Source organism: Petromyzon marinus, chromosome 6 (genome assembly GCF_048934315.1).
Source record: "Petromyzon marinus isolate PM22_M1 ecotype Great Lakes invasive population chromosome 6, UKy_Petmar_22M1.pri1.0, whole genome shotgun sequence".
NCBI classification, from domain to species: Eukaryota; Metazoa; Chordata; class Hyperoartia; order Petromyzontiformes; family Petromyzontidae; genus Petromyzon; species Petromyzon marinus.
The window spans coordinates 2,844,517-2,859,535 of NC_133672.1; the positions used below are offsets into that span (position 1 = coordinate 2,844,517).

General features: G+C 44.1%; 1 protein-coding gene across 7 annotated transcripts in view; it reads right to left on the bottom strand.

The window, feature by feature from the left end:
- LYST (lysosomal trafficking regulator) overlaps positions 1 to 15,019 on the bottom strand; it is a 146,699-nt gene that overhangs the window by 72,702 nt on the left and 58,978 nt on the right. For all 7 annotated transcript variants that reach the window (XM_032948367.2, XM_032948366.2, XM_032948369.2 and 4 more), the window contains 2 exons: positions 14,466 to 14,556; positions 1,012 to 3,370 (listed from right to left, as the gene is read on the bottom strand). In XM_032948367.2, the coding sequence (XP_032804258.2) occupies positions 1,012 to 3,370; positions 14,466 to 14,556 (2,450 nt within the window). The remainder of the gene's footprint in view (positions 1 to 1,011; positions 3,371 to 14,465; positions 14,557 to 15,019) is intronic.

A 15,019-nucleotide genomic window follows, 5' to 3' on the forward strand; every position in this document is an offset into this window, starting at 1 on the left:
CTCGTGACAAAGTTCTTAAGATGAAAAAAAAAGACTCAATTGAAATGTTTTTAGGGAATTTTGAAGGGGGGGATTTTTCTCTCTTTCCAACAAGCAAAAAATGGGAACACGGTAACACGTCACATGAGTTAAATACAACAGGGGGACTTGTTAACTTGTGAAATAGCAAGACGAATTGGAACGCTTCGCTCTATTGTTCCGTGCTCATCGATTCTCCTCGCCCCAACTTGTCCAGACGGCCCTCTAAGTAAGATAACTGACAAACAGGTGCGCTAATATGAAACTTAAGACATTCCGAAGAGTTTCAACATTATGTTGAGAAATATTTAATTTTGGGTGACCCTCCTAAAGGTACCTCTGAATTAAATATGTAATTTATGTAAGTGAGAGAACACAGCAATAGCGGTAATGATAAGCGAGAGCAATATCCATACGTCATTATGTGATTTGCGTTGTACACATTACGTGTGACATATGTGACCTTGTTAACAATGACAATACATTAAATAGATTTCACATGAGTGGTCGGTCAAAATGTAAGACTGATTAATTCCTAGACTAACAAGTGTTAAAAAAATACTACTTTGTCAACAGAATAATGCGGTTTATATCAGCAAAAAACCTTGGTTAATGATTTAAGAATCAGAATATTTATTTATACTGGAGGAATCCGATGCGCTATAGAGCTCTTTCTCACAGATGTGCAGTAAAAGTGGGTAAGAACGTTACTACGACAGTGCAAAATACAGGAAAGGTAAACAAATCGACCTAACACATATAAATAAAACTAAACTTTCCCCATCCTACCAGGCAAAGCAACCTGGCCACGAATTATTTACAAATGATACATTTAGTTCTATAAGTAAGTCAATCCATACTGGTCTAATCTCTTTCTTCAAGAATTCTCCTCCAAGCAGATAAAAAAAAATTCAGATATACGTAAAAACAACAACACCAAACCGTAAAAGGGCCTAACTTTACGCAACAGGTTTTTCCACTGGGCCTCCTCACCTGTGCTGCAACAGAACGGGCACGGCTTCCAGGCACTTCCTTATGAGCTGTGGAGAGGGGCATCGGGCGTGCAGGTGGCACGCGTGCACGCACCCGCCAGCCGCCGCCTCCCCGCCGAGCCCCAGCTGCCGGGCGTGCTGCGTCGCCTCCACACCCTGCCGGATAGCGGGCGACAGCACGTGCACGTACAGCTGCCGCCGCAGCTCCGGACCGCCCCGCCGCGCCAGATGGCACAGGTGCCTAGCCACCAGCAGGGCGGCGCCGGGCCCGGCCTCGCCGAGCACGGGGCCCCGGTAGGCCGCCAGCGCCTCCCAGCGACGCGGCCGGTTGACGGCGTGGGCGGACGACGGACTGCTGCCACCGCTCTGCGCCGCCGAATCCAGGCCGCTACCGTCGTCGTCGGCGGACTCGCAGATCTGGCACACCGTCGAGGGTTTGGGCTTGCCGTCCACGTTGCCCTGGTGGTTGCCCCCCAGCTGATCCAGCAGCAGCTTCCCCAGCACGGCGAGCGCGTACTGCTGGTACGCCTTGCTGCCGGCTCCGACGGGCGACCAGAGGCTGCGCAGGATGGGGCTAAGGGCCGAGTGCAGGTCCAGGCAACAGCAGACACCCGCCCCGCTCGTGCCGGACAGCACACGCAGCGCAATTTCAGATGTTTGCACAGACTCCAGCATCGCCAGGCAGCGGGCGCTAAATACGGCCACGCAACATAGTCCGTCCGTCGTCTTGCCCGTCGCCCCGAGGCTCGCGGCATCCTCCCTGCCCTCGTTGTCTTGCTCTTCGAATGGGTTCAGCGGCATTCGGCTGGGGGTGAAGGCACACATGGGCAGGCCGCTCAGGTCGCTGTGATGGTGTTCCTGGGGGCAGCTGGGCTGCGGGCACGCTCGGTGGTGGAATGGCTGATGGTGGTGGCGTTTCCGATGGCCACCGGCCGGGTTTACTTGCTCCACTCGAGCCTTCTTTAGGGCGCTGATAACCTCAGTGATGTCATCTACGAGGATGCGGATGTAGACCCGGGCATCTCGAACCTCCAGCGCGCCCATCGGCAGCGACGGTGAAGGGAGCAAAAGGTGGTGTTGCCGTTGCTGCTGTTGCGTCGCGACAGATGACACAAGTGCCTCCAGGTCAACCAGAGATTCCTGCAGGAGATCAAACCCCTGCTGCTTGACGAACTCCTGAATCAAATCCACTGCCTGATTCAGCAGAAAGGGATTAGAACCGGCTGCTTGTACGTACCGCAGCATAAGTTGCAGGGTCGCATGGATAAGCTCTGGCAGGAGAAGCAACCAATGGTATCTACTTTTAGAGTCTTCTTGTGGCTCAAGGCACTTGTAAAGGGCCAGCTTCTCCTCTTCCTCCTGCTGCTGAACCTCTTTTAAAGTCCGCTTCAGCCTGGGGGCAAAGGGCTCTGCCCTGGGTCGCTCTAGGCCCAATTTTGCAAGATGGGCAGCGTTGAGAAGGTCGAGCGCCGCGGAGCGCAGCGTGTCTGGCATGCCGTCGGCTTCCCCGTGCAGCGCGGCGTTCGTCGCGGTCAGCAGCCGCAGCACGGCGTGAAGCAGCATGCGCTGCACGAAGGCCACCGTCTCGCCGGTCCACCCGGCGGCCATAACGCCCGTTTCCAAATTCCTGTCCCCGCCCCCGAGGGCCGACAGGAAGCGCAGGAGGGACGGCAGCACCGTACACACGGACGCTTGGCCCCGCGTCGCCGACGCCAGCTCCGCCTCACACAGCTTCCCCAGCAGAGAGAGCAGCACCCGGCACAGCTCAAAGGGCGTCCCGTCGGCAACGTGAGCGTCCCGCCCCAGGCCCAGCGCGAGGCCGGACGGGTCGTTGGCATTCACGACGTCCAGCTCGCACACCGGAAGCCTCTGAACCTCGGTCTCGATGCTCGGCTGCACGTGCGCCTCCACGTCCGCGAGACGAGTCGCCTGCTCCTCCATGGCGGCGCCGCCGCACCCGAACCTCTCCAGGGACTCGCCAAGAGGCAACGGGTACGACCCTCCGGGCTTGGGCGGGCTGAAGTCCTCGGATGTGAAGAGGCCGGTTGATGCCAGGGACCGGTTGGGGGCCACTTGCCTCCAGTTGGCGAGCAATGTGGCGGCAGCGGTGGGGCGCTCGCTGGAGCTCAGCTCAGAGTCGGTGGAGGCGTGCGGCGCCTGGGCCTTGTCTCGAGCTTCATGCCCAGGCCCTCCCTTACGGTGCCTTCGGTGCTTCCGGCCGGCGCTGCCACCGCTGCAGTTGTACCTCCCCAAGAGGGGGAAGGCCGTGCCTTTGCGGCTAGGGCTGGGCTGCGGCTGTGAGGAGGCCTGGCTGCTGCCCGCGGAAAAGAGATTTTCGCCGAGGGGTGGAAGATGGTAAGCTGCAAAAACAAAACACAAAGACATTCAAATTAATAAAAACATTTATCACGCACCATATTCAGCAAAAAGCTGAGATGGAAGCATGGATGGCAGTGAGAAAATTTAACTCATTTAAACTAAACAGAAGATACATGTATTTAGTCGCGTCTAAAAATCACTGGTTGCCATAGGTGACTGGACTTCAATTGGCAAGCTCTTCCAGGCCGCCGGGGCAGCAGATGGACAGCTCCGTTCTGCTGTCCTAAGCCGAGTGGATTTCACCCACAGCAGGTCCATCGCTCAGGTAGGTTGGTTGACCGCTTGTCTTTGCTATAAAAAGCAAGCAGTGGCGACCTTGAACTGGACTCTTATGCAGTGGTGACAACTGCAGCTCCTTCACAAGGCTTTAGGAGCTTGCGAGAGGTGAGCCCAGGCAAACTACTCTGGCCAGGGTGTTTGGAGACATTGAAGTGTTTATATGTTATATGTTACATTTAAAAAAATATATATCACAATTGCTAAATTGTTGATTAAAAAAATCGCATATCTATCACAAAGACTTTATCAAAGGAAAATAACAATGTCTTTTGAAAGTGCAGAAGGGTATTTAATGTTATGAACTAGTGTATACAATAACGCACAACGTAATGATAATGAGAATTCATATTTAAAATGATCACCATTTGATGATTGCAGTAAATAGAAATAGGTTTTACCCTTTTAACTGGCACAAAAACTGACATCCTTTATTTAAAGCATCATGTTTGCAATAACCACAACACAAGCAGTCAAAATGCAAACAAAAGAGACAACTCTGATAATAATATGCACTGTCCTTGAATTTGATTGGTCCACACCCGAGACGGCTTTTCTTAGAGCCTAGTCTCCACTGGTGTTGGACCAGAAGACGCCAAAAGGCGTACAACTCAAAAACAGCACACTATCAGAGTATTGAGGGCTCGGGGTGAGCATTTACATTATGAGACCTCCTTTGCCAGCAACAAGATATAGAAATAGGTTTTACCCTTTTAACTGGCACAAAAACTGACATCTGGTCCAACAGTGGAGACTAGGCTCTAAGAAAAGCCGTCTTGGGTGTGGACCAATCAAATTCAAGGACAGTGCATATTATTATCAGAGTTGTTTCTTTTGTTTGCATTTTGACTGCTTGTGTTGTGGTTATTGCAAACATGATGCTTTGAATAAAGGTGTCAGTTTTTGTGCCAGTTAAAAGGGTAAAACCTATTTCTATATTTTGTTGCTGACAAAGGAGGTCTCATAATGTAAATATGATTGCAGTAAGTTTTTACCGTTGTATATTAAAACTCCCAAATATTAAACTGTTCAAAATATAAGAAAAAATATATTTAAATGTTTTAGAGGTAGAATGTTTCAGATATGCGTAATACACATTGTCGTTGTCAAGAATTTAATCTTACTTAGAATTAAATTACAACTTCAACATGACAATCATGCACTTTGTAAAATACACTGAATTGGAATCTTTTAAATAATAAGAAAAAGTTCAGGTCTTTGTTAGTTTTACAACAAATCATAAAATTGTAAAATAAATCTGTGATGCAAAATAGAACAGGTTCCCAATGTGAAATGACGGACAGGCAGGCCAGTCCTTGTGCTCAATATAACAAGCGTTATTGATGGTTATTGACATTGATGCCTGGAAGAAAAGCCACATTTCCAGTTTTCTGAGTGCAATATGGATGGCTCCCCCCCCCCCCCCCCATTGATAGCCAGAATAATTCTCTGCCACAGTGAGAAACTCTCCACAAGAACAATGATGAGAGTATGGCCATTTAAGGAGCAGCCATGCAGACGGTGCACATGAGGCCATTCGTGACGTCGGTCTCGTGGACGGCCTGACCAGTGGTGCTAGCAGCTGGTCCACTGGGGCTCCTAGCGCATAAATTGAGAAATGTAACTAAGAATAGAGGTGTGGTGATATGAGAGAAGCGAGATACTGACAGGAGAGAAATAAGAGAGATTTGTTTTACATTAATTATCTTTCCATGGAACTGATTTTGAGCTGGAATATTTTTTTCTCTCATTAATCCAGAGCCCCTTGAGCCTCTTAGGGCCCTAGCCTCTTGCTTGTGCCTTGCTCCATCACCGGGCCCAGTGGAAAGGAGAGACGTTGGCGTGCCTGTGAGCTCGGCTAGCCGTGACGCCAGCGTTTCGAGACCACGAAACAATGTTTACACGAGGAAGCACAGCCCCCCTCTACAATATTCATAAAGGAATCGGATGTTTTTTTAAAATCTCTGCTTCAACAGAAATGCAAAAAACTGTCGAGAATTATTTATAGCTGCCAAGATGAAAAGCTGGGCATAAGATTTGGCTCCCATAAGTGGACTCGCCTCGAAACCAGAGGCTCGTGCTGGATATCTTGATCAGGATTGCCATCCGTATTTGTATTTCAAAACGTTGATCACAGCGTTATTAATTTAGCCTTATCCACAGGGGTTTCATATGCAGGAGTATGCCTCTATATAGTTTTTTTTGTCAGCATCTGTACATTCATGATCATTTTAAAAATGTGCAGTGATACATCTATTTTCATAAAAAACGAAATCTCCAAATTGATCTTGCCATATTCATCGTAATACATTTTTTTTACCTAATATAATGACAGCCACGCAGGGTTTCAGGATAATTCATCATTGCCAAGTTATTATGTAATACTTTTTTCGATTCAAATATTTATTTTGTTCCAGTCATTGCTATGTGCTTCATACATTCCCACGCCATGCGATTATCTCGTGACATCACATTATGTAATCACCGAGCTTTCAAATGGCACCACAGCTGAGGCCACAACTGCAACAATGCAACGGACAACAATTGTCTCTCCGGTTTACTTTAAATGTTATATTACTGCTGCGTTTGAATATGCTTTATTTTGACTAAATAACAAATGCCAACTGCTTATACCGGAACACAGCTCCAAGTGCATTTGTTATTTAAAAACAGGCAATGTACTGTACCTAGATGTACATGAACAATTTTAAAAAGATTTAAATGATATATTAATTTTTTAAATCTGCCCTAAAACCTATTCATACGCTTCTGCTTATTAGACCTTTAGTTCATTTAATAAATTATTTTTCAAATGTAATTATATTATTTTTATGCTGAGTGTCAGCTGCTGTGTCCTTCCTGTTCAGCGCTTTGAGATCCTTGATGAAAAATAATTATATGAATGTAATTATTATTAAATTGAAAGGAGACACAACCTTTAAAAAGAATACACACAATGTGCAGTGTGCACAGATGTACAAAAGCATGGGAGAATATGGCTGACTGCACACAAATGATGAAACTACCCCAAACAAAAAAGCACACGTGCACGCACACAATACAAGTCCATTATTACACCTTTTTAAAAGAATGACTTGATGGGCCCATTCCACGAGTGAGGTTACAGGTTTCCCTCGCTCTATGCGGGTTCGGTTTGTGCGATGTCGGGCATATGATGAGCTAACCTATTTCTACCAAACATTCGCTGAATGCGGCCTGAATTCACTCGTGTGTAGCTATGCGGTCGTACGCGGGACAACATTGTGTGTGTGTACTCTACGCGCTACTCGGCAGGCGAATGTCTCATCGTGCGGTTTCTGCTGTGTGAGCCCTTTTCTCGGAACGTATCTCCCGCATGAACCTCGAGGGAATCATGTATTTAATTTCTGCATCAACATTTTTATTATTTTATTGTTTCCCTTCTACGTGACTTTACCGAAAGAACCAAGAATACAAAAAGAGGGCATGTTAATTTTGTCCCAAGGGGCCGTCCATAAATGACGTCACGCGTTTTGGACAATTTGTGACCCCCCTTTCGTCACACGGCGTCACAAAGTCAGACCCCCCTTTAAATATGACGTCACAAAGCTCTACCCCCCCCCCCCCCCTAAAATAAGACATGCTTCAAATAGCTTTCAACTATTGCCATTGCAGTGCGTATTAATGTGGCGCTGCACTCTGATGTTGCAGGAGAAAACATTTATTAAAAAGTCTATTTAATTAAGTAGAACGTGTTGTCTATATTTATTTAAAGTTGCGCATTTTTATGTGACGTCACATTTCTCAACCCCCCCCCCGCCCTCGTCACATACCGTCACAAATGTCTGAACCCCCCCCCCCCTTTAGGTGCGTGACGTCATTTATGGACGGCCACCAACACTGTCGTGGGTGAGAATGCCACGTGGCGGCTATACCAACGCAGAATACTTGTTTACCACCCCCCCCCCCCCCCCTGTAATCTGCACATTGTGTACACAGCTCAGTTACTTTGCAATGCAAATAGATGAGTTACACTCAACGGCTTCGAAAAGGGCACCCTTATTGATGTCATTATAAAATGCCCACTTCTTGCCAACGCAAGTCATGCACTCTATATATTTTGTTATTACTTGGAAGCATTTTAAAGCGTACAAAGGTTAGTAAAAAAAACATTTAATTTTCGCCACCCGATATTCCAAAGCACAAACCTGCATGTCAATACCTAGTGACGCAATAGCACGCGCACTACGTAAATGCTTTGCACACGTAGCCGCTAAAACCCCTGCACTGCCCACGAGTCGACAGAGCACGAGCAAATATTACGTTCGGTTTCACCTTGATGGTGCTTAAATGTTCTTAAAATTGTCATTTGAACTGGTGGCTCACACACTATGCTGTAAGCCCCAGTAAACCACAATCGATTCCCAATCATGGTTTACGTTAGATTGGCGAAGGATGTCGCGATCAGCCCTGGGTTGCCTTGCTGCACGAACCTACACGAGCCAGCATGGTGAAGTATGCTTAAAAACCGGCACAGCATGGGGAGGTCTTCATCCAGCAGTGGATTGAAAGAGGGCTCTCAATTTTTTTTTGAAATTTTAAAAACAAAGTTCTCAAATAGTGGCTCTAAACTGACCTTCGATGAGGTACCTGATTAAATGTGTTGATTGATTGAGATCATAGAATGGTGGGAGATGGTGCTGCACCACTGGGATTGCAATGAATGATTTGACTCCCATTTGTTCCACTGGGTTGTGGGCTGTATTTGTTTACTGCACTGCAAGAAAGAATGCTGAAACAAACTGGCATGAACGCTCGAGAAGTCACACGTTAGCGTAAGCTATCGGCGAAAATACAACTGCCATAAAACATTTGACAGTGGCTTGCTAAAATAATCTTTCCCCACACTCCCAAAATATTTATTGCAATGTATGTTTTTGTATACGGCGTACACAACTGATGCTGCCGTGGTGTTACCGGTTCTAGCCCACTGGGACTCGCAATCCAGAGGAGGTTAACGACTTCACTTTTCCAGAAGGCAGTTGAAACAAATGGGGCACGTCTTAATACCCACCGCCTCAGTCGACCCGTCAGTAAGTGGAAGGACAATTTAACACCCCAGCGGAAAACCCCCATGCTTGCCGCCATCTCCTGGCCACAATTCACAGCCCCACCTACAACACCTGGCAAGCTCTGGTGGTCAGCAACGTGAGTTCGAACCAGGTTCACTCCTGCGGGGCTTCTTGAGATCTGATACCCGGTGCTCATTCACTTCAAATAAAGAGTTCTTACCTTGGTCATGGATATTTATATATTTATTTTAGGGGTCGCAATTTGTTTTCATTCCCATTTTATTGAAGTAGCTTTTATACATGTGGTAGAAAAACAACACACTTTATTTCATATATTAAGGCAATGGCCTGTTGAGTGGTAATTTTAGTAAACTAGGGTCACCATCTTCTTGGTTCTTTCGGTAAAGTCACGTAGAAGGGAAACAATGAAATAATAAAAATATAAAACAATAAAATTCACGACGTTTCGACTGCAACACAAGCAATCATCATCAGGTGTGAAAAACAGCAAGAACATTTGCTGTGTTTTTCACACCTGAAGATGATTGCTTGTGTTGCAGTCGAAACGTCGTGATAATTTTATTGTTTTATATTTTTATTAGTTGTTTCCCTTCTACGTGACTTTACCGAAAGAACCAAAAATATGAATCCCTGCAGTCACGAAAGCTTTAAATCAAAATTTAGGGTCACCATGTTCTTTTGTAGAATTTTACACGAGCGATACACGACTCGTGATTTTTTTTACATTCATGAAGCATTCAAAACTTGCCCTCTAAACTAAAGGAGGACCCACTCACTTGATTTGTTCTGGCAACAAAAGCGGTGCCAAGCCAATTAAAAGTCGATTAATGCCCCCAAAAAACTAAATGTTCCACACCCCCAAATACCGTAATGGATGACTGTGGGCGGTAAGCCGCCACCCACTTCCGGTTTGAGTCACATTTGAAAAATATTCTATTATTTTTAACCGTGCCAAATTCCAAGTGACCCTGTGATGTGCAGCATGATTAAGTTGTATTTATAGACTCGGGTGGCCTCCACAAGAACCTCCAGCTTAACCGTGAAAATAAAACGGTTTGAATTCTCTAAAGAGAGCCAATTACTCTATGCACTTACATATATGTATATTGAAACTCTAAGTATATAACAATAATTATATTAGACGGAATTCGAATTCTCAAAAGATGGGATATTGGACAAGGCCAGTAAAGCTCCTCCTTATAAAAATATAAAACGTATATATCATTATCAGCACCAGCATACATCATGATCTATCCACTGCTGCAAGGTCTTCCCAAGCCATCACTATTTCGCATGGTTCTAAGATAATCCATCAAGCACGCGAGCAGATTTCATCACTCCATCTCAGCGGTGGATGTTTTCTCTGGAATATTTCCCACGATTGTCTGTCAATTGAAAGCCATAAATCTGGGAATTATTAAACCCCTCGTAATTATATATGAAAACAACTGTAACCATTATGAAAGGGTTACACTTTAAAGACAGACTGACAAAAGGCAGAGGCATATTTCATCTGTAGATCCAAATGTGCACCATGTATGAAAGCACAGCAGTTCTCCTGCTGTGTTTGTTTCACCTGATGATGGTTGCTTGTGTTGCGATCGAAACGTCGTGATATATTAATTTTCTATCTCCGTGACTTTACCGAAAGAACCAAAGAGTAGAAAGGGAACTGCAGGGTTAATGGGCAGAACTCGGGGGTAAAGGCAAATTTAAAGAGGCGAGTTTTCAAGACAGACTCAACGAGCTCAAAAGACTCCCATTGTCTTATTGATAAAGGCAAAGCGTTGTTCCATAGTCTGAGAGGTACACAATGTCAAAATCCCGATCACCCCAGGGACAGAGCCTTGACCTCGGGACTACTTATAAGAAGGCCATCCGAAGATCTCAGGGACCTCTCAAAAGAGTGTTTATATCCGAGACTCCACAAGCCCAACTAGGCAACTTTAAGACTCCTATTGTGCCGTATCAATATCTGTAGCTCAGGGAATGGCACTAAGGTGCCCTTACATATTGGGTGACAAACGTAAATGCTGGGCACGTTTGAAAACACAGCATGATCCAGTGCATTAAAGAAAACCATACTCATCTAATGGACTGGAATAGCAGCTTGTTCAAATATTTAATGTTTTCTTTTGCCTTGCTGAAGCACCGTGCACGTTTGAATGCAGATGTTTGCTATTTTAAAATCAGAAGTCACGCCAGCACTGGTGGTCTGTGACTAATCGATGGCATGCTCTTCATGTGATGGGGGGGGAGGAAATGTGCACTTTAATAAACTCATTTCTATTCTCTGCCATGTGTCTCTGAGCATTTTACATGAGAGCACACACTCTGGAATTTGCAGTGGCTAAGAAAGGGAAGGCTCCAGGACAGGATATCTTCTCCACCCCCCCCCCCCTCCCCAAGGAAGGACCAATTTGCTAAGGTACACACACAATGTGGTTTCAAGAAAATCGGCAAAGGATTTTTTTAACCGAATACAGAAATAGGATTAACTGGTTCCTTACACAGCTAACGTTTTACCACCAGCGATACCGTTCGCGCGACTTTGGTGACACAACAAAGCACCGTGTTTGCGAACAAAACACATTTTCATTGCGTTTTGCTTCGTAGTTCATGGGGGAAATGTTTCCATTGCAAATTAAGGAGCAACGGCACCAAAAAAAATACGATCTTTAAGAAAACCATATTTGCACAACGCGATAATGCCACAGTTTTGAAATATTTAAAGCAGATATGTACGCACAAAGCTTAACCTAAGTGAAACATGTATATTATTCTTACTAATCTTTGGTGGTACAATGCCATTAGGAATGTAAATAAAAAGGCTGGCAGCGTAACAACTGAAGGCCATTGACACGTTTGAATACAGACAACTATAAATCACCTAAATTTCAGCATTTACTGAAAAACACACGCATATATAAAAAATACCAACCGTGGTACCACGGTACAGACATTTTGATTTAAAGCTTTCGTGACTGCAGGGATTCATATTCTTGGTTCTTTCGGTAAAGTCACCACGTAGAAGGGAAACAATAAAATAATAAAAATATAACATTGTCATGTTCTTTGTGGCAGTTTAAACAACATGGTTGCTTGTGCAGAATTTTGATAAGATGTATAATCCAAGCAGAATATCATCACATGCATTAATGTCGATTTATAACAAGACGTTCATGTTGGTTTTCAATAACAAGACCGTTTGAAATTTCAACCATTTAATTGGCTCTCAAAGATTAGGCCAAAGTGAGAATAGGATCATAGAATCTAACCTGAAAAGGGTCTCTAAGAACAACGCAGAGTCTGTATAAAATTGAAATATGAAGCGTCGACCTAAAAGCGAATACAATTACGTTGCAAAAGGTTATGGTTCATAAAAGTTTAAATATCAGGAAGCATACACAGTCATGCACCGTATTCTACTCTAAGCTGTGTATAATGTTCCGAAAATCATGCCGTTGATATTTATTTTTGCGTAATATCTAACGCCATTAGCACTGTGCAAAGATAATTATTCTGCACAATTGCGTCTATTAATAACAACGCCAATGAAGACAGTATCTCCGAGTGTATGAAAACATTACACTATAACTACGCTCACACCTCTCCAATGAAAGTACAAAACTATATATTTCTGTTTACACTGTGCCAAATAGAAAATAAAGTAGATACTACACACCCTTAATTCAATGCAATATGAAACCTGTAAACTTGCTCAGACTACTGTCATAAACACATTGTGATGTCTTGCTGTGATAGTTAACTCAGTAATCAGGTTCGTCATCTGGAATGTATCCAGCAGTGTGACAATCCCTGTGCAGTGTGACAATCCCGGTGCAGTGTGACAATCCCTGTGCTGTGTGTCAATCCCTGTGCTGTGTGTCAATCCCTGTGCATGTGACAATCCCTGTGGTGTGTGACAATCTCTGTGTGCACCAATATCAGTGTAATATAAAGCTATTTATCGTGAGTATTCACTGCGAAGCGAACGTGGCATCACGACTCAGCCATCAAAGGTTTCATCTTCACATCCCATATCTATGCAATTACTTTATTTGGGAAATATTTTTAATTCGGATTGGGTAACAGGAAACATTTTAATTGCACGAAACCCACGTGGAAGGAAATACCAGCAAGTTACATGTATGCGCTTTTCTATGTGTCCTGTATTTTTGGCCATTAAAGGTTTTACTGTGAGAACACAAAGATCATCAGTTGGGAAAATGATTCGTACAATCTCCAGCATCACTAAACCTGACCTGATTGGAACTCAAGTGAAAAGAAACTTTCTTTTTTTAAGTTAGCGTATGACAATTACACATTTATAATGCCATTGCATTCCACACTTTCAGAAAGGCTCACAGCGCATCATTGAGTGGCAATTGAACAAAATTATCCTACGTGTAAATAAGTCAACGAAATTACCAACAACACAGCGGCCTTGAAAGAACAAAAAATGTATAATCATTTACGTTTTGGGCAATGGCCATTCTTCATGGCACGTACATAGAGAGGTCAACGAGACATAGATAAATAAAATATAATAAGAGCTTAAGACTGCAATTTACACCATGGGGACTGCAAATAATGATAATTTTTTGGGAAATCCAGTGGGAAAGAATACGTCTCAAGATGCACTTGAAGATAGCAACAGCAGTGGGCTTCTTGGGTGCGCACAGGCACACAAGTAAATACTACATCAGAGCAATTGCTGTGAAGCAAGTAACTTAAAGTACAACTTGATTCTTTACAAAATACAAGACTAAAGTAAATGGTAACACGCAGTATGAGCTATGCTTTTTTTCCCCAGCACCAGGTGTGCAATCTGCATCGATGACTCAGTGGACGGAATACCTAAAATGGATAACATAGTGCCAAGATTATACAAATTATTCATCGCTTTACTAGTAGCTGTGTAATCACTTTCTTTAAGAAAGTCATCACCGAACACTGCAGTAATAACAGAAAAAAAAGGCTGACGCTATGGAGAGAGAGCACAGGGAGAGCAGAGTGATTTACTGTGCTTATATTGGAAACATTTTTTCCTTACACTGTGGTGTCCAATGAAAACTAGGTCTTGTTAAGAAAGGTGACACATTCAGTTTTGTATTGATATATGAACAGTGTTCTATGAGTTGAATATTGTGTGAGAAACCCTTAACTTTTATGTTTAAATAGCCAATACTGGTGGGTTTAATGATGGACGTTTTTTTGCGCAAAGCTTATAAGTATATTCTATTTACAATGCTGTATGTGTACTTTTATTTCACCTCATATCCATTATATTATGGTATATTAATACATCGCTAATATCTTGGTTCGCAGATGGCATGGTAGCAGTGACTTGTGATGTTACAGATCAGACGTGGCACCCCGGAACCAACTCTCTTGCTAACCACAGTCACTTGGGCCCAGTGGTGGCCTACTTGTCAAGTCAGAGGTAAGCTTGAATGCGAAAAATGATGGATGCCTCTGGCGCCCATAACGGAAGGGATATCCAGGCGGCTCAGGGCACTAATTCCATGTCAGAGAAATAATCTGGCAAGGACGACATCCGAGGTTAAATTCCAAGCAAATCTGGGGAATTAAATGGTTTCTTAAGTACAGAGAGTTGATGGTCTTAGCTGCATCACCGATGACGGTCCAAAAAACCCATAATCTTACATCAATACATTGAAGATTAGCGGTGTATAGAGTGCATTTAATTCAATTCTGGACGAACCACGTGCTTGCTCTTCTCGCACTGGAATTTTCCACAGCAGAGGCAGCAGGGAGAGCAACAGATTCAGCAGATCTTCTCGGCAGGCCAGTTCCTGTGCAAAAAAAAAAAACACACACAGGCATACCGTACAATACAACTTGGGTTTACATCGTGTCTAAATGTGGCCACATCTCAAGATTCTGTCCAGAAACAGTGGGCCTGTTTTTAGCATATACACACAACACGATACATATGCAAAAACAAACACAATACATCTTTAATTGGCGACGTATGCCCCACCCGCGCTTGTTCCAGGCTAAGTGCACTTTGAAGATTCCAAGGTTCACTGGAAAGAGGTTGCAGTACAGGCCCAGGTGTTGTGGGTTAAATGATGACTGTGCCACCTTGTATTTAGACATCTGGCACTCAGCAAATCTGCAAACCTGTTCCTTGGGGCCAGAGATCGGATCATCATCATCGTTCTCCTTAAGGATGGTGCCGCAAGTGATTTTTTTTTCAGTGGATTGCTTGTTTTCTATATTAATTGAAGATAAATATGCAGCAGAAATTCCCTA